General features: G+C 43.3%; 1 protein-coding gene across 4 annotated transcripts; it reads right to left on the reverse strand.

Annotated features, from left to right (window-relative positions):
* Positions 1-1,528: 1,528 nt before the first annotated feature.
* ADAT1 (adenosine deaminase tRNA specific 1) lies at positions 1,529-21,063 on the reverse strand. Of its 4 annotated transcripts, XM_065899040.1 has the most exons (9): positions 20,834-21,063; positions 20,498-20,566; positions 19,479-19,533; positions 18,674-18,804; positions 15,327-15,930; positions 13,424-13,569; positions 12,796-12,895; positions 4,603-4,689; positions 1,529-1,761 (listed from the first exon to the last, which is right to left on the reverse strand). In XM_065899040.1, the coding sequence occupies exons 1-9, from the start codon at positions 21,000-21,002 to the stop codon at positions 1,629-1,631; spliced, it is 1,494 nt and encodes a 497-aa protein (XP_065755112.1). In that variant the 5' UTR covers positions 21,003-21,063; the 3' UTR covers positions 1,529-1,628. The 4 variants fall into 4 exon arrangements, with proteins under 4 accessions (XP_065755112.1, XP_065755113.1, XP_065755114.1 ...); XM_065899041.1 differs by lacking the exons at positions 12,796-12,895; positions 13,424-13,569 and having other exon boundaries at positions 1,629-1,761; positions 20,834-21,002; XM_065899042.1 differs by lacking the exons at positions 19,479-19,533; positions 20,834-21,063 and having other exon boundaries at positions 1,629-1,761; positions 20,498-20,529.
* Between the last annotated feature and the right edge of the window lie 3,963 nt (positions 21,064-25,026).

Genomic DNA, 25,026 nt, shown 5'->3' on the forward strand with positions numbered 1-25,026 from the left:
AATTTAAAAAAAAAAGAAAAATTTACGTATTACTTCTGTAATAAAAAAAATTAAGAACATATGTTCACATGCAAACTTGTATATGAATGATTATAGCAGCACTATTCACAATAGCCAAAAAGTGGAAACAACCTAAATGTCCATCAGTTGATGATTAGATAAACAAAATGTGGTATATCCATAGAACTGAATATTATTTTTATTCCATAAAAAGGAATAAAGTACTGACTCATGCTACCAATTCACGTTATAACATCATGAATCTTAAAACATCATGTTAAGTGAAAGAAGGCAGTCACAAAAGACCACATATTGTATGATTCCATTATATGAAATGTTCAAAACAGGGAAATCCCTAGAGACACAAAGTAGATTACTGTTTGCCCTGGAGCTGAGGGGGTTGAGGGGAAATGAGGAGCGGCTGCTAATGGATACTGTACTGGGTCAAACAGCATCCCCCCGCCTCCCCCGGATGAGAACAAAAATGTTCTAAAATTGATCGTGGTGATGTTTGCACACCTTTGTGGATATACTAAAACCCACCAAACTGTACACTTTAAATGGGTGAATTTTATGGTATGTGAATTATATGTCAATAAAGCTGTTATTTAAAATATTTAAAGGTATAAGGAAATACTGAAGAACCAACAATGACCTTGAGTAATCCCAACATGGAGAACTTCCACTTTTAGTCAATAAATTAGAGTGTGAAGAGATTGAAAGTTAAACATTAGTTGTTAGTAAAAACAGCATTGATTGCTAGCTCTGCTGCTGAATTACTATAGGGACTTTTGGCCTTTTAGACAGAACTCTTTCCATTCAAAGTCATAGGAAAACAGTCTCAAACAGGCTTACTCAAAACAATAGGAATTTATCTCACATAATTGAAGTCCAGAGTAGGCACTAGTTTCAGGCATCCAGACAAGGTCACGAGAGCTCTGATTCTCTCAGCTGTTTCCTTCATTGCCTTTGTTCTCAAGCTGGCTGTCTCTATGTAGTAGGCAACGGCAGCCACAGGCAATCCCAAGATTATGTGGCGTTTATAGTTCCTGATACAAGAGGAGAGAGAATCTTACCTGATCACTCTGGCACTAGTTCCAGGACTGTTCAGGGCTGGCTCACATTCCTGGAGCCAAGGAGTAAAGTTCACTTCATCCAAGCATGGGTAAAGCAGGAAAGGGTGGTTCTCCAAAGGAAAAAAGACTGGATATACAAAATACATGCCCACTATGACAGGCAAAACTCTAAAACTTGCAGAGATTCAAAGATAATCTCAGCCCAATAAGTACTTGCCAAATCAATGTAGGAACAGACAAAATGGAGCTATTGCAGAGTACTTTTAAAGCATCACATTCCAAATTCTTATTCTTAGAGAAGCAATAAAACACAGGACACATACCAAGGTCATTAGCAAGATGCTGTTTTAGCAGCGAGCTACTTCAGTCAAGTATAGGTTGTTCCATGTCCAGAATTCCATCCATCTCACACAGAAGAGATATTTTGCTCTGGTAGATGGCAGTCTTTTTTTCCTGATCAGCCACAAGAAAAGCTAAGGCTTATCCAGCACGTAGGAAAAAGGCAGTCCAGAATGAATGAATGGAAAACACCCTGCTGCCAGTAAACTTTGCTCATTTAAATTGTTGATAATCCGGTGGGTTTCTGATCCAGGATCCAAATGCCTGCTTTCGGAGTGCGCTCCAGGCCTGCTGGTAAGTGGATGCGGCCTCCTTGTACTCATGGTACGTCACTAGCTTCTGCACCCTAATGCACACACACCACCAAGCACACAAGTTCTCACTGGACAGCTCACCACCGCGGCCAGCAAGACACCTCAGCAATAGGCTGGACGGATTTATTACAAGAGACTTAGGAAGCAGGAGGATTTTGTTATGCTGTCCTATGCTGACTCTTACCTCCTTTGTAGGGAATTCACTAGAAAACAGCATGGATTAAAACAGGTAAGAATAAACAGAATGCTAGTTTTGTCTGGTCCTGGTGGAATCAGATAAAACAAGAATAACTGTATCTACTACTTGGTTTAAAATTTTCTATGTGTCTATAATTTCCACCATAAGGATCTAGCTGTTAGAAATTTCTCAACTGCATTTTCCCAAAGCACTTTCCATCTTAATCATATTCTCCTATGTACTGCCAGCCAACACCCCTTCCCAAATCCCTTAGTGTCTCTGACTGCTGAAGAACGGCTGACGTGCTGAATAATATCTATAATACTCACTCCCAGATCAAAAGATTTTCTTGTGACAAAGATTCTTTCCTTTGATCAAACTTGAGTCAGGCTCCTCTGAGCCCTCTTCTTGATTCAGCCCCGACCCTGAGCTCTGTCCTTGCCATCTCACAGCTGAAGAAACTGAGCCTCATGTCTCATTGATTCAGGTTTTATCCTGCTTCTACTCTTTCGTTCTTTGCCAAGATCTGAGGAGACCCAAGTTGTTTCTTCACTCACTTCAGCAAAGATTAAAGTTGCTAAACTTTAGTTTAGCAACTAAAGTTGCTAAAGTTCGTTGTTTGATCAATTTCCCATAGCTTTTTGGTGGTTAATGGATGGGAACCACATACATGACAATGTTAAACTTTAGCTGAGCCCTCAGTTCCCCAAACAAGCTATGGTTAAAAAATCTCCCTCCCACACTTCTGTGTTGTGGGAGGTGGCTGACTGCAAAGAACCACCCTTCTTCATGGCTTAGACAGACTCATGAATGCCCCCCTGGTTTACCTCTAACAAGGCCAGACACAGACCCCATTCTTTGCCTCATAACGATTAGCTGAACTGTTTGTAGCCACTGACAAAATCTCGACCACATGCCTGCTAATTTGACCAAATATTAGTTATGCTTCTCTCCTTCCCCCAGACCCCTGAACTTTGAGCCACTTTCAGCCTGAGCCAGCATCAGCATGTGTAACAAGCCCTTCTTTTAACAGCCCCTCCTGAGAATCAATACTTCCTGTTCAATTGTTCCATCACACTACCGGCTCGTCCTACTCCCCCATTCCCAGCTCTGTCTAACTTTGCTTCTCTCTCCGTATAAAAGAAAATCCCTTTGCACCTGCTCTTCGAGAGGCTTACAGATCTTAATATTGCAATGCCCTTGCTATTGCGTCAGTCCTCCTCCTATTGTAACAGGCCCTTTCTCTTATTACAATAATCCTTTTGAATGAAGTCTCTCCTTACCTAAGTCCAGATTTGTTTTTAAGTCACAGAATGTACGGAAACCCACCCAGTTCCAGTCTGATTCATTCTTCCAGACAAGAAACAAGCAAACTGACCATGGATGAGGGGAGGGCATCAATACTGACTGTAGGATGCATGATGGTGAAAACAGGTGGTAGCCTCTTCATATGGAAGCATATATAGCTACGCTTTCGCTTCCCCACTGTTGTATAAAAAAGAATTTGGCTGATCTTTGTTGTCAGTTCCTGGCAGGGAGCCTCTAAGCCCTTAGAATTCCCCTAACGATAGGAATGTCTTTGTTATTCATGGTGGACCCCTCAGATCACACCTAAGTTTTTGCTTAACGAGATGACTCATGGTGGGCCCTAGATAGTTTCAGGATGGGCTGGCCATGCCAGAAAGACCAACCATGAGTTTAGAAAGTTGGGGCTTTGAGCCATCTGATATCAGTCTGACCTCCTGAGGTGGGGATACTGGAAGGTGGAGTCTGAGTTCAACCACATCATGTGGCCAACAATTCTATTAATCATGCTTATTGATGAAACGACACTAAACATGCTGAGCACTGAAGCTCAGGTCAGCTTCCTGGTTGGTGACAGACAGTGACATGCAGGGAGGGTGATGCATCCTGGGGACACAGAAGTGTCAGGTTGGGGACCCTTGGAGACCTTGCCCTATGTGTCCCTTCTTTCATCTGGTCCTTATTTGTATCCTTCATAATAAAAGGTAATTGTAAGTATGGTGCTTTCCTGAATTCTGTGCGTTTTTCTAGTGAATTACTGAACCTGAGGGGTAAGTAGGAACCTGAGTTTGTAGTCAGTTGGTCAGAAGTGTAAGTGGCTTTGCCCCGCCCCCCGCCCCCCAGTATGTGGCTGGTGTCCTGAAGTGAGGTCAGTTTGTGGGGACTGTGCCCCTACCCTGTGAGATTTGGCCTAACTCTGGGTAGTCAGTATCTGAATTCCACCCACCCACCCCAGAAGTGGTTTTATAGTTCTCTACATTCCTGTTTGGAAAGTAATTTAAGTCTTCGAGCTTCCGTTCACAAGCAGTGATGTGAACAAAGGAAAAAGAGAAGAGAATGATACTCCCAACAGAATCTATTGCTCCCCAAGCACTCACATTTCCACAATGCTGTCCATCTGGAGGTGGAACAAGAGGAGGGCCTGTAATGGCCCAGGCCCCAATTCTGCCCTTAGGCTCGTGTGACTCTGTATTACCAACTACCCATCTCCCACGGCTCAGATCATACACATATCTGCAAATGGGGCCATGGGGATTGAAGAGCATGTGTTAGTAATAAGTACCCACTCGCCTACTGAACCACCATTCCTGCCAAAGCTTCCTGCCATCCATAAGCAGAATTAAACCAGAAGTCTTCCTAAATATGAAAAAACATAGGTCAATGGCATCACCTGAGGGAGTCTGGCCACTTGTCCTCTGAAATACTGCTTAGCAGCTTCTGGAATGATCTAAAGAGCTCTACTTTGCTGATTCGGGATCTGTTTGGAAAAAGAAGACCAAGAAGATTTATTAAGTGTTTACTATGTATCAGGCCCCTATCAAAGATACTGGGTTTCACATGGTATCTTTTTAGGTCTGAAGGTCCTGAGCCCCCATTTTCACCTTATTGCACTTGGCAAGAAGAAAAATCCAGACCCAAGAGTCTGATTAGGTTGAGGGACAAAACTGATTCTCATCTTAAGAAATGTTATCAGGGACTTCCCTGGTGGTGCAGTGATTAAGAATCCACCTGCCAATGAGGGGGACATGGGTTCCATTCCTGGTCCGGGAAGATCCCACGTGCCACGGAGCAACTAAGCCCGCGTGCCACAACTACTGAAGCCTGCATGCCTAGAGCCCATGCTCCGCAACAAGAGAAGCCACGGCAATGGGAAGCCTGAGTACCGCAACAAAGAGTAGCCCCCGCTCACTGCAACTAGAGAAAGCCCATGTGTAGCAACGAACACCCAACGCAGCCCAAACAAACAAACAAAAAACCCCAAAACTCTCAAGAAATGTTACCAGCAGTGAAATCATCAAGGTGACGGGCTGAAATGGGGTAAAGACAGAGGGAATTACTAAATTTTGCCCCCAAGGATACCCATCAGCTATGTTTGGCTTCCTCCTTTCAAGGGAGCTGGCCCCTTGGGTAACAATGCTTACAAAGCTTTGGGACTTCCCTGGCGGTCCAGTGGTTAAGGCTGCGCTTCCACTGCAGGGGGCACAGGTTCCATATCTGGTCGGGGAACTAAGATCCCGCATGCCACATGGCATGGCCAAGAAAAAAAAAAATCAGGAATAATACAAGGATACTTGCTATCACTGCTTTTATCCAACATTACACAGAAGGTCTGGCCAGTAAGAGAAGAAATAAAAGGAATAAAGATTGAAAAGCAAAAAACAAGTCATTATTCGTAGATGATTGTGATATTGTCAGTTCTGGTCAGCACAATAAGTCAAGAAAAAAAAATAAAAGGAGTGGAGGTTTGGAAAGGAAATACTATTTGCAAAAGATAGACTATGTTCAAAAATTCCGAAAGAATGCCCAGATACATTAGTAGAATAATAAGAGTTAGCAAGGTTGCTGGATACAAACATTAATTGTAAGAGAGAAATAAACAACAACAAAAAAGTTGATTGCAGTAGCAATGACCAGAAAATGAAATGAAAGGGAATTACTTAAAACAGCATCTGTGGTAGCCAATCTCTGAATGGTGATTCTTACCTCCTGGAATTCGTGCCATTATGCAACCCCGCCCCACACCGAATAGGGGTTATCTGAATAACCATTAGGAGATTGGGTTGGAGTGTGACTTCTGAGGCTACTCACAAAAGACTCTGTGGCTTCTGCCTTGCTCTCTTGGATTGCTTGCTCTGGGGAGAAACCAGCCATCATGTTGTAAAGATGAATACTTGTAGGACTATGGAGAGACCCAAATTGAGAGGAACTGAGGCCTCCTGCGAGCAGCCAGCACTGACTGACCTTGCAGCCACATGAGTGAGCCATTTTGAAACTGGATCCTCCAGCCCCAGTCAAGCCTTTGATGACTGTAGTCTTGGTTGACATAATGGATTGCAACCTCATAAGCCCCTGAGTCAGAATTATCCAGCTAAGCTCCTCCCAAATTCCTGACGCACAGAGACTGTGAAATAATAAATGTTAATTGTTTTTTTAAGCCACTAGGTTTTTTTTTTTGGGGGGGGTGTAATTTGTTACACAGCAACAGATAACTAATACATCTTCAAGAAATAAATCTAATAAAAGATGTGAAAATTTATGTGAAGAAAATCATAAAACTTTGCTGAAATATATGTAAGAAGACCTAAATAAGTGAACATTCAAAACTGCTTGTTTTAAATTTGGGGCACAACTGCCAATTTGGCACCAGCATTATATAAAAAGATATACACCATATTCCTGGTTTGAAGACTTAACAATGAAAAATGTCAATTCTCCCCAAACTGAACTTTAAATTTAAAAGTCTAAAAAAAAAATAAATAAAAGTCTAGGAAAAGCCAAGACACTCTTGAAAGACAAGGCAAGAGGACTTTCCCTAACAGATATCATCTTATTATAAAACTAGAGTTATTAAGAGTATGGTTTTGGTGCAGGGAAAAACAAACAAACCAATGGAACAGAACAGAATGCCCAGAAACAGATCTATCTATCTATCTATCTATAAAATACAGATATTCTATATAATACAGATACATACAGATGTTCTACATTTGATATGTGTTCACTTAAAACATGTAGATTTCAATAAAATTACTACAGTTTCTTTTTCTATAAAGACTAGAAAATGAGTTTCTCTGACAGGGAGCTTGTATTGTATATGAGAGTCTTTTATACATACTATGTATTGGGTCATTGGGTCTAGTCTGGGTGGACTAGAAAGATGTTAGAGAAATATTTCTCATATTTTTTTCCACTCAATTAATAAAGTGGCCTGGTAGAGCTAATAAGGAGCTGTAGCTAAAGCTGCCACTAAGTAAGAACTGTCAGATTGAAATATCAATCCCCTTGAACTGAACTTAAATTATAGAACTAAAATACTGTGCAAGTGTTTATATGACTGCACTAGAACTGAAAATTATTACTCAAGAAGAAAATAATCTGACTGTTCAATATTAGTGAAAATATACCCAAAGGGTGGTCACCAAAGGCGACTCTAATGTTAAATCTTTTATTCATCTAGTAGTTTAAGTGTGAATAATACTGACTAATTCATATTGACTGATTAGACAATTAAGAAATTACTTTTAGCCAAGCCTTACAGCTTTACATAATATTTTGTGTAGCTCATTCACTGGTGCACCAACTACTTATATGAAGCTAACACCTCAAGGACTTGTAAGAAACCATCGAACATACATCTTTCGAACATGGAGTTTAGATGCTGATGTTATTCTCCTGTGAAAGAACCAGGGCAATTTGAAGAGAAATTATTCTATATATTGGAGCAGGGAAGTGATGGTCCTGGAAAATCTCATACAGGACAAAGAAACGAGGCTCTCTGGCAGCTCCCTATGCTTTCTAGGCCTAAGCATAAAAAGAGAGACAATGAAGTTTATAGCTAATAAAAACATATTAAGAGTAAAGCCAGGAGGCCATGACCCTCAAAAAAGGGAGACTTAGAATTTTTTTCTTTTCAGACAACTAGCACTGTATCAAGATTGGTTTTACCCAGTTGAAAACAAACATTATTTATGTTTTATTGTATGTATGTCTTCAGGTAGATAAGTTGATATGTTCACTGTTACTTAGAATCAAAGATTTCATCTCCAGATTTAAGACTCTGAAATTTTTGGTGACATGACCACCCATTTTATTGCTCAAGAAGTCCAGAGAGTCTTACAGACTCAACATTTCCACTGTCCAGGTCACTCAGAATCAGCAAAAGAGGAACATCAAAAAATAAACTAATATCTTGCCCGGGATGCTCACACTTCCCTTTGAAATACTGATAGGTGAGCCCATGAGATTTCTGCTATAACCCAGTGGCTACCGATGTACAACTATGAAAGAAAATTTGGCTATATTATTACAGAGCATTAATGAAATATGTCAAGGCATTTCATTCACAAGCCTTAGTGATCAATCATGCCACGATCTGTAGTCTGGAGATGGGATCCACTCAAGGTTCATTAAAGAAACACAACGCTTAAACCTCACTGGAAGGTGGCAAACTGGATTCTATTTACCACCAACACTGGGTGAAATGTCAAGGCCTCCAGTGTCACTGTGAAAAGCCATCAGTGACAGCTTAACAGCTTCTTGAGACCAGATCTGTAAAATTGTTTTCAACATTATTCCCTCTGGAGGAGCAAATGGCACTTTCTCTTATGAATGCTTTTGGTCTAAGTCACCTCATGAGTAATGTTAAGGTGTTATATCTCCCTCCAGAGAAGTAAGACCTTTCTCAAGACTTGTTCAACAGCAGAACAGAGTGACCATAATAGTAATTCCTCTGTCAAAGAGGCCCACCCAATAATAACCAATGATGTCATCTGTGGAGCAAAATAATCTTGGTGGCTGCTAGCTGCTATGCTCCAACAAGCCCTAGTTCCTTTTAACAGTGAGGATTACATTCTTAGATATTAGTCTTCCTGGTGAGCTGGTTAACACTACTGGTTGGTATATCAAAGAGCTAGGAAAGCAATCCATACATAATTTTTTAAAGATTACACATTCACATTTCAACCTAGCCCTATCTTTATTCTAACATACTTAGACACGCTTAGTTTTTGTTTTTTTTTGTTTTTGTTTTTTTAATCTCTTACCCTTCTCTTTTATAATCCAATGAGCCATGTAATGATCTCTCCAGGATGCTCTAGTAGCTCATCTGGGAAGGGAAGAGAATATGCCTCTTCAGGGAAAAGAGAATTTAAAAGGATTTGCCAGGCTTCCCTGGTGGCGCAGTGGTTGAGAGTCCGCCTGCCGATGCAGGGGACATGGGTTTGTGCCCCGGTCCGGGAAGATCCCACATGCTGCGGAGCGGCTGGGCCCGTGAGCCGTGGCTGCTGAGCCTGTGCGTCCAGAGCCTGTGCTCCGCGACGGGAGAGGCCACAACAGTGAGAGTCCCGCGTAACGCAAAAAAAATTAAGCTTCTTGAAAATGAGGGTCCTTTATCTTATTCCTGTTATTATCTCATTGTTTGCAATAAACACAAAGACTTAATAAAATATTACCTTTGAGTGTCGCACTAGTATTTTAAATGTTTCTAACATCCCAGTCTTGAGTTCATACTCCAGATCATTCTAAAAAAGGTGGTTCCAGGATAGCACTCAGGAATGAGAAGTGAGAAAAACCCACTCTCCCCAGCAGCTGTTGGTCTTTAAAATTAAAGTAACTTTGGCCCTTTCAAACATAATGTGCAGGGGCTTCCCTGGTGGCGCAGTGGTTGAGAATCTGCCTGCCAATGCAGGGGACACAGGTTCAAGCCCTGGTCTGGGAAGATCCCACGTGCCGCGGAGCAACTAGGCCCGTGAGCCACAACTACTGAGCCTGCGCGTCTGGTGCCTGTGCTCCGCAACAAGAGAGGCCACGATAGTGAGAGGCCCGCGCACCGTGATGAAGAGTGGCCCCCGCTTGCCACAACTAGAGAAAGCCCTCGCACAAAAATGAAGACCCAACACAGCCAAAAAAAAAGTGTCTTAAAAAAAACTAAAACACATAATGTTTAGATTCATTTGATGACTGAAGAAGAAATCTATCTTAACAAGATGTCTACTGCAAGCCCTGTACCATGTTAGAGGCACTCTCTCTCATTCAATTTTCACAACATTCCCGTGTGACAGATACTATGAGTTACCCTTGCTTTATTGTTAGGGAAGTTGAGGCCCAGACAGGTAAAGTAATTTGCCCAATTCACACACTTGGGGGGAAAGGGAGCCAGGAATTAAATATCAGTCTCTTGAACTGCAAAGCTTCTGCTCTTTCCACCATGAACTTCCTCCTGTATGGAGTCTGCCTTCTAAATGGAGAGACACCCACAACATGTCAGATACCTCAGATCATCTACTCCAATATCCTTGTTTTACACATACGAACACACTGAGGCCCAGAGAGCTACTGGACTTGTCCAGAGTCACCTGACAACTGGAGACGGAGCCAGGGTGAGAACACGGGGCACTCCCAATCACACATAAAACACTGACATATTGGGATAAACTGGAAAACAGCACTTTAGGAATCTGGAGAAAAGTTGGTAATTTTGAGCCAGAAAGAAGTCGTAAGGAAAGCTTTTAAGGTAAAAGATGGTGTAGGTTCACAGTGAAGAGCATTTAGACTTGAGCAAAACAGCAAACTGAAGCCACAGGCAGGTGGGTGGGGCCAGTATGGGTTGCTGCTAGCCTGTCACTTACAGTAAAGGCAGAGCTCAGCAGGAAGTGTGCTCCCTGTCCCTTGTGACCTGCTCTGCTTACACATCGTGGCCTGTGGTTAACTGCTGGTCCCCGGAGAGATGCAGACAATGGCCTGAAGCAGGGAGGCCCTTGAGACAAAACTGGTTAAAAAATTTCTACCCCTAACAATTTTGTAAATACTACTCAATTCAACAGCTTAGGCCACCAAGAGGCAGGCTGGGTCTGCTGTATAGGCCACTTGAACCCTGCTTAGTGTCTCTGAAGAAAAAAACTTTTTTTTTTTAAGTCTAAAAAGATGTAAGTTATTATTATTTCCATTGAGGGAGACAAATAAGCATGTCAAAAAGAAAAGAAACAAATCCACCTCTGAACTTTAATTACTATACAACTTTTTTTTTTTTTTGCGGTACGCGGGCCGCTCACTGTTGTGGCCTCTCCCGTTGCGGAGCACAGGCTCTGGACGCGCAGGCTCAGCGGCCATGGCTCACGGGCCCAGCCGCCCCGCGGCATGTGGGATCTTCCCGGACCGGGGCACGAACTCGTGTCCCCTGCACTGGCAGGCGGACTCTCGACCACTGTGCCACCAGGGAAGCCCCAATACAACTTTTTATAAGGGCGCAATAAAGAAATGGAAAAGCCACTTAGAATGAAAAGAACTACCTACAAATTGTGGGAGTCCTACAACAGTCATTCAGAGGCAGCTCAATCCAAACAGATGGAAGTGCCTTTGGCGGGGAGGCTGCTACCCCATAGCCCCACCCACCCTCGTGTTATTGCAGACCCTCTGTGGCTCACTGGGAGGGAAAAGCAGAGGGGGCAAGATGAACATTTAACAAAAGAAGAACAAATAAGGCAGATGCATGAAACTCCAAACACACAATCATGAAACCCAAGTCTCATGTCCAACAGATCATATGCTCCACATTTCAATAAAAGCCAATTTGAAGATACAAAGTCTTGTTTTCATGGCACCCTTCTTGCCAGTCTGATCACTGTGCAGCTTCATAAATGATTCTCGGGTTCCAGCCTTGACCCACTAAACCAGAATCTCTAGTGGTAAAGCCCAAGAAAGTGTTCCTTTCAAAATCTTCCAGGGGAAAGAACAGTCTTTCCAAGAAATGCTGAGACAAGGACATCCAAGTGCAAAAGAATGAAGTTGGATCCCTACCTCACACCTTATAAAAAATTAAATCAAAATGGATCAAAGTCCTAAACATAAAAGCTAAAACCATGAGAAGAAAACACAAAGTAAATCTTTGTGACAATGGTTTCTTACATATGATACTAAAAGCACAAACCACGAAATACAAAAAGAGATAAAATGGACTTCCTTAAAATTTGAAACTTTTGTGCTTTAAAGGACACTTTCAAAAACTGAAAAGACAATCCACAGAACTGGAGAAATTATCTGAAATATATATCTGATAAAGGACTCATATCCAGAATACATAAAGAAATCTCTCAAATCAACAATGAAAAGACAAATAAACCAATTTAAAAAATGGGCAAAAGATCTAAACAGATATTTCTTTAAAAAGATATACAAATGGCTAATAAGTGCAGGAAAAGATGCTCAACATCATTCGTTATTAGAGAAATGCAAATCAAAACCACAATGAAATAGAACTTAACACCCACTAAAATGATTACAAGACAGACAATAGCAAGTGTTGGAAAGGATGCAGGATAATTGAAATACTCATACATTGCTGATGGAAGTTTAAAATGGTGCAGCTGTTATGTAAAACAGTTTGGCAGTTCCTCAGAAGTTAAACATAAGGTTATCCCATGACCCAGCTATCCCACTCCTAGGTATACCCAAGAGAGTTGAAAACAAATGTCCACCCAAAAGCTTGTATATGAATGTTCAGAGCAGAATTATTATTTATAATAGCCAAAAAGTGAAATAACCCAAACGCCCACCAAAGGATGAACAGATAGGGGCTTCCCTGGTGGCGCAGTGGTTGGGAGTCCGCCTGCCAATGCAGGGGACATAGGTTCGAGCCCTGGTCCGGGGAGATCCCACATGCCGTGGAGCAGCTAGGCCCATGTGCCACAACTATTGAGCCTGCGAACCACAGCTACTGAAGCCTGCGCACCTAGAGAAAGCCTGCGTGCAGCAATGAAGACCCAATGCAGCCAAAAAAAAAAGAAAGAAAAAGAAAATGTTCTGGAATTAGAGGGTGGTGAGGTGTGAATGCACTGCCACCATCTCCTTCTGCCCCAATATGCTATACCTGGCTTGAAGGCGTCCGATTCCTTTCTTTGTTGTTCCCTGCGGAAAGCCATTGGCGGTGACATCCAGTGGCTGCTCAGGAACTGCACTCCAGCCGATGGCTATGAAAAGATAAGATTCTGGGGTTAAAACTGTTCAGTTTTCTGTAAATGTCAGAGGTATTTTAATAAAAATATTCCCCTACCACTGAAGACTCATGAGAGCTGGATATGATGCCAGAGACAGTGGCTGCCACTCTGATGCCTGGCCTCCAGAATACAACAGTATAAGTGGTTCATGATTCATCATCATCACCACCACCATCATCATCATCATAGCTAACAATCATTGAGTATTTATTACATGAACACAGTAAATGCATGAAACAGAATTTCTCATTTATTCTTCGTAACAACCCTGACAAATGATATTCTTATCCGAAGATGAAGGAACTGAGGCTAAGAGAGGACAAGTTGCCCAGGGTCATAAAGAGTGTGAACTTGACCCAGTGTGGCTATCTCCCGAGCCCATGCTATTGACCACTTGAGTGGTAAACTGCTACCCCAGGCTGGGAGGATGCAGTCCCTTCCAGGCCACTCTAATGTTCAGGGACAAGTTACTCCAGAGCAAGTGGAACATGGATCCCTTACCTGCCCCACAAGGAACAAGTCGGCCTTGGTTCTCAGCCTTTTTTGCCTGTACTGCACAGCGGCTCTGTTCAAATAGTAAATCTGACTGCTGCAGTTTCACTTCTTGAACTCCAAAGCCTTCAGGTAAAGCTGAGACATTCTGACACCTAAACGTGAGGGGAAAGGCATGTAGTTTAGGCTCACTCATCGAGAAAGAGAGTATCTAGGACTGTGGACCACATCACCACCCATGTCTCAGTGGGAGGCAAAGGCCTTAGAAGGTGTGTGGATTTATTTATTTACGGGGAGGATGGTATAGGAGGTTGTGACAGAATAGAATCCAGATCCTATGAACCTTATGGCTGAAGAAAGATCTCTTCCATCACTCTGAAGTGACAGCTATAAACTAAGTCACCACCCCTCAGGGACTTCAGTAACACCGAACTCCATTTCTCATATTGGCTGTGAAAGATTTGAAAACCTTAAGAAGAAATACTAACCTGTCGGCATCAGCTTCCTAGGGAGTCCTTAAAACAGGCCAGAAACCAAAATTATACTATAATATAAAAGCTTCATTTTTTTCTTTTGAATATTTCACACAAACTAGATGCCAACATGTAGTGGGTCTAGAGCAGAGCAGACAGCAACTTAAAGTCTTGGAATCAAGAAAACATGGAAAACAGAAAATGTCTTGGGCACAGTGCCTAGGATTGCCTTTTTTTCCTTAACATATTTATTGGCACATAGTTTATACACCATAAAATTCACCCATTTAAAGTTATAATTCAATTTTTTAAGTATAGTCACAGAGTTGTGCAACAAGCACTGCAATCTACATTTTCGTCACCCCAATGAGAAATCCTGCACCTAACGGCAGTCATTCACCATCCCCTTCTCCAGCTCCTGGCACCCATGAATCTACTTTCTGTCTCTATGGATTTGCCTATTTTGGACATTTCACTCCATGAAACCATACAACGTGTGGCTTATTTCACTTAGCATAAGATTTTCAAGGTTCATCCATGTTGTGACATGTATCAGTCCTTCATTCCTTTTTGCGGCTGAGTAACATTCCACTGCAGGGAGCTACCACCTTTTGTTTATCAATTCACCAGCTGATGGACATTTGGGCTGTTGCACATTTGGGCTATTATGACTAATGCTGCTATGAACATTCATGTACAACTTTTACGTGGATGTATGTCTTCATTTCTCTTGTGTATGTACCCGGGAGTGGAATTAGTGGGTCATATCCTGGGGTTGCTTCCAAGAGTCAGCTTTAGGAGTGGTACATTTGACAAGGGCCCACAGACCTCCCCTGGTCATGGCCTTATCTGCCCTCAGTTACTACAGCATTAATCAGGTTTGGCTGCCCTTCTTCAGGGAGACCACGCTTGAGTGGTCATCATTTGTCTTTTTTTCTTTTTAAAAAATTAACACTAATGTCTGAAGGTTTTTAAACATTGTAACAGCAATATATGCACACTGCACAAAAATTAGAAAATAGAATAATCACAAAGAAGAAAAAAATCACACATAATACCACAACTCAGTGGTAATCATATTAATACCTTGGTGTATATCCTCCTATAAATTTTTTCTATGGGCATATATACTTCAAGACCCAAACGAACTTGTTTTACCTTCTAAATTGCTCTTTAAACATTATGAGCATCTTTCCATGTTAAATATTCATCAATATTAGTTGTAACAAAAATCACAATCTTCTATTGCTGGCCATTTCAGTGGTTTTTTTTTTTTTTTCCTTAAATTAGTACACACAAAGCTAAATATTTGAGCACTTTCTTAATTATTTCCTTAAAACAAATTCTTAACTCTTTGTACGTATGTATGTATGTCCAGGCTCTTTGGACATATTCTCAGACTGTTTTTTGGAAAGACTGTTCCCTCCCTGCCCTCTCACCTCCCAATCAGTGCTCTCTGCATGGCCTCCTGGCTGTACGGGCACTTCCCAATGACCACAGCTGACAGGTAGATGGGCTCTTCTAGGAAGTGCATCAACAGTGCCCCCTGGCATCCGAGGACGTTCCACCGTGCCAGCTTGTCACTGCAGGACATGGAGCAAGTCCTGTCCCCCCGGCCTGGCTTCACTCGGAGCAGCCCCACCTGGTGATAGGCAGCACCAGGCTTCCCTGAGTCTCCAGCTTCTCCAGGCACACACTTGGCTCCAGTTCTATAAACGTCCACCACTTTGGCGCCACCGGGGGCCATTCCAGTGACAGTGGCTAGTTCCTCTGCAGTGAGATTAGAGCTGCTGACATCTGGTGAATTAGGGCCACTTTCCTGGTTGCCAAAACTCTGATGGTGAGCCATACCATCAGGAGTCCTGGGCTCAAGCCTCATCTTTTTGGTCAGAGGACTATCTGAGTCTTCACATTTCCTTTTATCTTCAGGAGCTTCTAGGTTACCACTAGCTTCTACTGATGGATTATTGGCCCAATCTCTACTGACAGGACAGCAAGGCTGATCTTCAAACTCAAGCATTGGAATGATGGAGGCATCCCCACCTGTAGGAGAAGAAATCACTTAAACCAGTGGTTCTCAAAGTGAGGCCACCAGACCAGTCACATAAGCATCCCTTGGGAACTTGATAGAAATGCAAATTCTTGGGACCCACAGTAGCCCTGTTGAATCAGAAACTCTAGAGGTGGTACCCAGCAGTCTGTTTTAACAAGGTCTCCAGGTGATACTGATGCAACGTCAAGTTTGAGAACCAGTGACTTAAATGAAGCTTAATTCTATTCTCCCAGCTACCTGAGATGAGTTAAGAACACTTGGCCAAATTTCCCTAACAAGAATTTTCTGAGGTTCTTGCTGAAGACCGTATCCTAGACCCAGTGAGCTAGACTCTCTCAGTGGGAGGAGTCTTGAAAACTGAATTGTTTAACAAAGATCCCAGGTGATTCTTACCACAGAAGTTTTGGAAACACTAGATTAGACCAAGGTTTCTCAACCTCCACGTTGAATTCTGGGCCAGATAATTCTTTGCCATGGAGGCTTGCCCTATATATTACAGGATGTTTAGCAGCCTCCCTGGTCTCTACCTACTAGATACCAATAGCACCCCTGAGTCTGACAATGAAAAATGTCTGCAGATGCTGCCAAATGTCCCCTGGGCAGCAGAATGATCCTGAGTTGAGAACCCCTGGCTTAGAATGAGCACAGTTTCTCAAGTGCATTTTGTGGAATATTATTCCATAAGATGCCTTGGAAAACAAAAGTGGATGTTTGATTTCATGGTTAAATAAGTTTGGCAAATAATGCTCACAATTTCCCCATCTTGCATATCCCCACAGTAAAGACTCACAGTAAATTACACAACTGGTGTTTCCCCAAGCTGGTTTAGAGGTTTCTGAACCACTCTGTGTTTACAGGTAATCAAAGAAAACCAGAGGTCAGTAAAAAGCACACCGCCCCTGTGAGAAGGGAGCTTCTTCTTCAAACACTAATGTGTATTGCTTTTCTAAAGTGTGTAAATAATACGTCTGTGGTCTTTATAACCTAAGAGTGGGAAAGGCAAGAGATGCAGAATTGGGAGTGTTGCCAGAGAGGCTGGCTGGCAGGCTTCCAGAGACCTCACAAGGTGACAGTGACTTTGGAGAATTCCCCAGGGCCCACCTCCCACTCTGAAGGCTCAGAGATTTGATCTTGACAGATGCCTGAACTCAAGAGGCTGACTCATGCTAATACAGCTCACAAGTACCAGTCTGAAGTAGCCAATCCAGGCACCAACTTATCAATTAGTAATGAGGAATAAATGCCAAGGGCGCCAAATAGTCACATTCTCTAGGTAGTGTTCTTTCTCCCTGCAGACAAACCATCGGTGGACATCACACTGTAAAAGATTACCCATCACCCTGGGAGTTAGATCAGTGGTTCTAAATTTTGATTTCAAAGACCAGTAAAATCTCAGGAAGATTTTAAGACGACTAGAGTGTCGACAACTTTTTATTCCACCAAGTAAGATCTTTAAAAATCCTATTTATCATTATTTTAAAAATGCATAAAAATCTCATAACCTTAAAATGGAAAGAAATTAGTGTTTTGAAAAACTCACTGAGTAGTCCTGATTTTTCTCATCTGGCCATGGACCAGTACACTCTCACAAAGCAGTACCAGCCTGTAGACCACTGATTTATGTTGTCTGATTAGGTGGTCAGGCCAGCTGTGATCTCCAGATGTATCTCTCTCCACAGGAATGCTACACCTCCCACTGGGATCAGCCAGGCCCTGGCTATTCAAAATGTGATACATGGGCCAATACCACTGGCACCACCTGGGAGTTGGTTAGAAATGCAGACCTCTGGCTCTACCCCAGACCTACTGAATTTGAATCTGCATTTTAACAAGAGCCCTGGGTGATTTATATGTATATTACAGTTTGATAAGCACTGAGTTAGGAAACAACCTATCAGGGCACTGCTAAGAATAGGGTATGGATGAGTCCTGCCTCCCTCTGTATGTCATTTTCCTGTTCTTTCATAAGCTGTATTATATTTTTGATTTGAGTTATGATCTTCAGTTACTGTCTCTTAAGAGTGATTACCTATCTGCTCTAATTGCATAGTTAATTTTAAAATTTAATACTCAGGGGACAATATTATATCCTTATTTCAAAGTTTTTAGGGTGAGGAAATTTTACTACTATCCCTGAACTGTTGTCTACAAAGGGTAGGAATTATTCCCAATTTTCAAGACAGAAAAACAAAGGATAGAAAATCGGCCAGGTCTGGTCTTCCTGCCTAATGCAACCAGAGCACCTGAACATCCCCTTACAACTCATCAAAATTTACCTTAACTAACCATGACAGTCCACATTTCCTAAAAAACTAAAGGGTAAGCAAGGGACTAGTCTTATTCACTGCTACATAACCAGTATGTCACATTTGCCTGACAAGGAGTAGAAAATTTATGTTTAATGAATGAATGAAATGAGTTTCAGGATAAATCACCACAGAACTCAGGGCTTTGGACCTCTAAGCCCTCTTGTTGGTTTTGGACCTTGTGGGGTCTCAGCTTTAAGCTTGCAAATCCTGCTTGGGAACTGAGAACTGAATAATAGTATGAGTGAAGCTCCCTCCACTTTTCCTTGGTAGAGACGTGATTAGGCACACTGGGCTGTTCACAAAGAGGCACTATCAATGGTTGTAGCTACACTTCATCTAAGGTGTTTTTTTGAGAAACTATGGATAAGACAACAATAAGGAAGCAGACAATGTAACATGAACCCAAAGGCATTAATATACTTACAGGGTGTATGGCTGGAGAAAAACACAAACAAGAGGTCTGGTCTGAGTTTCCACAGTCCTCTCTGAGTTCCTGGGACAAAGATGGATTCCTCCTTCAGGGTGGCTGCCAAGTGGAGCTGATGGAGAAGGTACCTAATGGGGTGCAGGATGTTATCAGAACGAACAACCAGTCTCTGTGGTAAAGGGAAAGACTCTGGCTGCATGATTACTAAGAAAGAAAGAGATACTGCAGACCAATGGGACTGGTAGCGACTTGGAATTATGAGAATGACCTAGCCCAGTGATTCTCAAAATGCGGTTCCTGAAACAGCAGCATCAGCATCAGCTGGAATTTATTAGAAATGCAACTTATCAGGCTCCACCCAGATCTGCTGAATCAGAATCTCTGGGGATGGTCCCAGCTATCTAGTTTTTTTTTTTGTTGTTGTTGTTTTTGCGGCCTCTCACTGTTGTGGCCTCTCCCGTTGCGGAGCACAGGCTCCGGACGCGCAGGCTCAGCGGCCATGGCTCATGGGCCCAGCGGCTCCGTGGCATGTGGGATCTTCCCGGACCGGGGCACGAACCCGCGTCCCCTGCATTGGCAGGTGGACTCTCAACCACTGCGCCACCAGGGAAGCCCTGGGTTTTAACAAACCCTCTAGGTGATTCTGATGCACTTCAAGCATGAGAACCACTGTGTAGATGAGCACTATTTTAAGTGCAGTTCAGAGGCCTACATAATCAGTATTACCTAGGAGCTTATTAGAAATGCATATTCTGGGGCCTCCACCCAAGCTAAATCAGACTCTTTCGGGATATAGCTTTACCTTTGGAAGCTCCTTCTGGCTATGACCTCAGCATGGCTATCATTGAGGATGTCTCCTGCGGCAAAGACAGGACATCAGTGAAAACATATGGAACCTGGAGATTCCCTGGTTCCTAAAAGCAGAACACAGTAGCTTCTCCCAGCACCCAGAATGACCATGTAGCTCCTGGAGGGCTTTGCCTGAAAGTTTTACAATCATTACTGGCAAAGCATTTACAGCAAGGTTTCCTCAACTACTGACATTTAGGGTTGGAAAATGTTTTGTTGAATGGGGCAGAGGGGCGCGGTCCTGGGCTTTGCAGGATGTTTAGCAGCATTCCTGGCCTCTACTCACTAGAGACCACTAGCATATTCCCCTCTCCCCAGTTTTGACAATCAAAATGTCTCCACATATTGCCTAATGTCTCCTGGAGGGCAAAATCTCCCCTAGCTGAGAACTCCTGATTTATAGGGAAATCTTTATATGGAGGAGAAGAGTCCAGATCTTTTGTACCCTCATGCCATACTTGTGCTCATAGTGATAAAATTCCATCGAATTCTATCAATAGTGGTCCTGGAACAGCTTCACCATATCCAGGAGGAAAGGCTAGGAGAATGAGGAAAGCAAATTGGAGGAGGAATCTGTTAACTGGCAACCAGAAGGTGAAGATGCCAGACCTCTAAGGGATTTCCATATTCTTTCTGGTGCCAAAATCTCCATTTAATTAAAGATTGCTTTGTGGGGCTTCAGATCTAATATGGAATAGCTAAGCCCAGGCAACTTTTGGTTTGAGCATGAAAATACTGGCCAACTTTCAAGCCACTCAGAAAGATGTTCTTGGTGGCCTTTGCTTCCACAGCTTACTTCCATTCTTTAAATGAGTTCTGTCCTTTCAACTGGAGCGACAGTCAGTGGGAACTGAAAGGTCAGCCACCTAGCGATATTGCCCCTTTGCTCTGCCGAGAAGAGGAACGGATGACATGCACACCGGTTTCCAAAAGCTCCCTAACAGGCCCCGTTCAGACCCCACCGGGGCTTACCGCTCTTCCTCATTTTGGACTGGCCTATGCATTTGGTTCCTGTTCCCACTGAGACAACTTCCTTTGTCACTGAGGGGGAAAAAAAAATCATTACGTGTGCTCTCAGAATCTGAATGATCTATAGGTTTAATAAGTCTGCACATTGAGTCCCCCAAAGGCTGACTTAACTGTGCACTGCGGTTCCGGCACGGCTATCTACCACCACCAGAGGTACCCCGCCCCCTGGGGTGCCCAACATCGCGGTTTACACCCAACCGCCATCGTCCCTGTCTAGCCCTGCGTAGTTCTACCATCTCCTACAGGGAGAGACAGCGTTCCAGGGAGAAAAGGTCTCACCTTGCACCGGTCTGTCAGGGCGGTCGCCGGCCTGGTCAGCTGTAGGTTGTATCTTCACCACAGCTGCCAGCAACGTCCACTCGCGGTTGGGCTCAGGCTTCCCTTGCTTGGGCAGCCTGCTCCCATAGTGCTCATAACAGAGCCGCGCAATCTCATCCGCGGTCCACATGGTGTGAGCTGGTGCTGAGGCCCTGATCAAAACCCACAACCATCAGAAGGGCAGAAAGGAGAACGAATGCAAGATGCTACAACCCTGTACCGGTACTTCAACAGGCATTCAGATATAGCCCATTCATGTTCATACTGAGGTTTCTCAGTTCAGAACCCTATGTATCATCTTCTACTACCCCTCTGCCTTCTTTTCATCTTTAATGAAAGACTAAAGAAGTCCCAAATCTCACAACCCCAGAAGATATCCTATTTCTTCAAGCTGCTTTTTTTCTTCTTCTAATGTTATATATTTGACATGTTTCTAATGAATCTGAACCTAACTGCTCAAAATGAAAGCATATGAGAGGGAAGTATCCTTGTTACTCCAATTTTCATTTGGAAATAGCATGTAAAATAGCTGAGGCTGCAGACCTCAGCTTGCTTTGGACAGACCCTCACCATACAAAGTTTATCTTTCCGGGGAGAAGGTTTTTCTTTTCCGTCCTCTTTTTCAGACGTTTTACTTGTCATTCCGTCATAGCAGATAGTTTACCTCCGTCTAGTAAACCTCCACTGATGCCCCCATCAGGAAAGCAACCATTTAATTTCTTCTACAGCGTTTTATGATGCAGAGGGGAGAAGTGACAAGAGTCTAGTGGTTTCTCACCAGTCAAGTGTTCTGCTTCTCAGAGTCCTTTGGAGTTAGCATTTCTGGATTCTCATCCTGCTTTTGCTACAAAGTAACTGTGCGATACTGCGTAGATTACTTAACCTTTCTGTATCATCTGCTAATAGAGACGGTAGTATGTAATCCACTGGAGTTACTGCGAGGCTTAAATAATTACAAAAAGCAATTGGTACAACGTTGGGCATAATTAATGTCAACTGAGATTAATATTACAAAAAAGAACACTTGAATTTCCTGATTGATTTGCCTTGGGCTCCTTATCAGGTAGTGGAACTGTAATGGACACGTAAAACCATGAATAAGAAACCATGAAGCAGATCAGACCTAAAAGAGGCCTAGAATACTTCCCTGGAAACTCTCTCACTCTTGACTCTATGGATGCTCACTCAGTGACCTCATTTGGACTCAAATGTATGAAAAGCTTCCTAGTAGAAAATAAGATCATATGGTGATGGACAAAGCCAGACATGTCACCAAAAACAAACAAACAAAAAAGGCTCTACTGAACCCCAATGCACATAGCAGACAACTGACTTTTCTACAACGAGAAAAATTGCGTTGTGTTAAATTAATTAAACAAGGAAGCCATTAGATTGATGAGGCTCTAATGCTGTGGTGGCCTATTTAAGCAAACCAACATCTAAGCCTGTTGGGCTTCCCTGGTGGCACAGTGGTTAAGAATGCGCCTGCCAACGCGGGGGACACGGGTTTGAGCCCTAGTCCGGGAAGATCCCACCTGCCGCGGAGCGACTGGGCCCATGCACCACAACTACTAAGCCTGCGCTCTTGAGCCTGTGTGCCACAACTACTGAACCTGTGTGCCAAAACTACTGAACCTGTGTGCCACAACTACTGAACATGTATGCCACAACTACTGAAGCCCACACGCCTAGAGCCGGTGCTCCACAACAGGAGAGACCACCGCAATGTGAAGTCCGTGCACCACGACGAAGAGTAGCCCCTGCTCACCACAACTAGAGAAAGCCCGCGCACAGAAACAACGACCCAACACAGCCAAAAAATAAATAAATTAAATTAAATTAAAAAAAAAAAGAAAAGTTAAGGTAATTCGGCTGCCAGAGGAGAAAGGCTTTAGAGGAGTTGGAAGTGAAGCCTACTTCCCTTAGACCCCCTCCTCAGTATCCTCCAGGGGCCCGGGTGGGGCCCATTAGGAGACTCCAGGCCCCTGCAGCAGGGACAACGTGCGTGCCTGCCCCCTTGGGCTTTGTGGGATGCTGCCGAGAGGCCACGCGCCCCGCTCTCGTCCGCAGCAGGAGCTCTCTGCACGGGGAGACGTTGCCATTTCCCTGAAAAGAGCCGCATTTTCCCACCGGACGCGCGGTGCGAGAGGCGCGGTCCTGATATCCTCTCCCCACACAAAAAGGGCTTCGGAAAGTCGGACAGAGGGTGCCTCACCCAGGACCCCCAAGGTCCCCCTTACTTGCGCGCCCTCGGCCGCACGACGCCACCCCCTTCACAGACGCTCCCCTCCCACCTCCACAACGCGAGCTTTCGAAGGGAACGAACAGAACCCGCGCGGCGCAACGGGCGTGACGTCACAAAGAGGCGGCTCTTTCAGGTCCGTCTCCGGAGGCGCGCAGTGCACGCTGGCTCTTGTAGTCGTTCAGGGGGCGGAGCCAGGGGCGGCTGGGCTGATCCTTAGAGTCTAGCGACTTCCGGCGCTGTGCTTAGGTAGCGGTTAAACGGCTCAGGGAAGCTGACTACCCGGTAGGATAGATTCAAATAGTAGAATGATTTCGTATCCTGGAACACTAGTCTGAATTTTTGTGTGAAACAGCGATGTCCAGTAGAAATATAATTCGAGCCAGATACGTAATTTAAAAATTTCTAGTAGCTACATTTTAAAAAGTCAAAAGAAATAAGTGAAATTAATTTTAACCATATATTTTATTTAACCCAGCATATTCAACATATTTCAACGTGTAATCAATATTTTTAAAATAAATTTCAGATATTTTACATTCTTTTTTTCATACTAAGTTTAAGAAATCTGGTGTGTATATTACACTTACACTACATCTAAGTTCTGACCAGCCCCATTTCAAACGCTCAATAGCCATATGTGGCTAGTGGCTTACCATATTGGACAGCTCTAAACCTTCAGATTGTCAGGTATAGGTAGTATAGCTGTCTTGGATAGTTCAGGAGCCTGTACCATTCAGCAGCTCTATACCTCAATTACTAAAGATGAGAGAATTCACTTTTCTTACTACCCCTCAAAAGCTAGAGAAGAAGTGCAACTTACTTGACCCCCATCTTTCTCTCTAGATCAGAGGAAAAGGGCCACAGGCCTCCTCCAAGTGTCAGGACCCTGATCCTCGTTCCTCTCTCCATGTTTAGTTTTTTCTGTTTTGTTTTTTGTTTTTGGCCGTGCGGCATGTGGGATCTTAGTTCTCTGACCAGGGATCGAACCTGCGTCCCTTGCATTGGAAACGCGGGGTCTTAACCACTGGACTGCCAGGGAAGTCCCTCCAGCACTTTTAATCTGCGACTGACTCCTTGTCTTTAAAGACTCCTGGTGGGGGAATCATCTTCCAGGGTTATCTCAGGGATTAGTACCACCATTTGTCTAGTTGCATAAACTGAAAAGTGAATCACCTTGTCATTTCCCTTCCCTTCACCCCCATAATATAATCCAATATATAATCCATTACCAAGTCCTGTTGAGCTTTCTATCTCTTGAGTCCATCCAATTCTGTCCATTTTCATGGCAACACCCTAGTGTGAACTGCTGTTGTCTCCCTCTTGGACTGCTTGTTAACCTTGGACTTTAACCTCTTTCTGCCCAACTCCAATTCTTTTTCACAGAGCAGCCAGACTGATGTTTTCAAAATGCAGATATGATGTCACTCCCTTGCTCAAATGCTTCAGTGGTTTCCCAGCACTTTTAAAATGCAGACAAAGTCCCATAGTAGGGCTCACAGCCCTGTTTGACCAGCACCCTCCTGCCTCATCTGTTGGCATATTTCTTTGGGTTTTTATATCTAGTGGTATTGGTCTTCTCCTTGTTCTTTCCTCGTCAGGGCCTTTGCACTTGTTGCCACACTATGGAAAGCCCTTCCTTCCCTTCTTTGACTAGTTAGTACTCTATCTTCCTTCAGATCTCAGATCTGATGTCCTCAGGGAAGCCTTCCTTAACTAGGTCTGTTAGAGTTTCTCAATACCCCATGGATCTCTCCTTCAAAGCATTTTCCAGAGTTGCCATTTTTTGTTTTTTTTGGGGATGATTTATTAAATATCTATTTTCTTAAAGGATTTTTTTTTAAAGATTTAATTTTATTTATTTTTGGCTGCGTTGGGTCTACATTGCTGCGCGCGGGCTTTCTCTAGTGGC

Source organism: Phocoena phocoena, chromosome 20 (assembly GCF_963924675.1).
Source record: "Phocoena phocoena chromosome 20, mPhoPho1.1, whole genome shotgun sequence".
In the NCBI taxonomy this organism is placed as follows: Eukaryota; Metazoa; Chordata; class Mammalia; order Artiodactyla; family Phocoenidae; genus Phocoena; species Phocoena phocoena.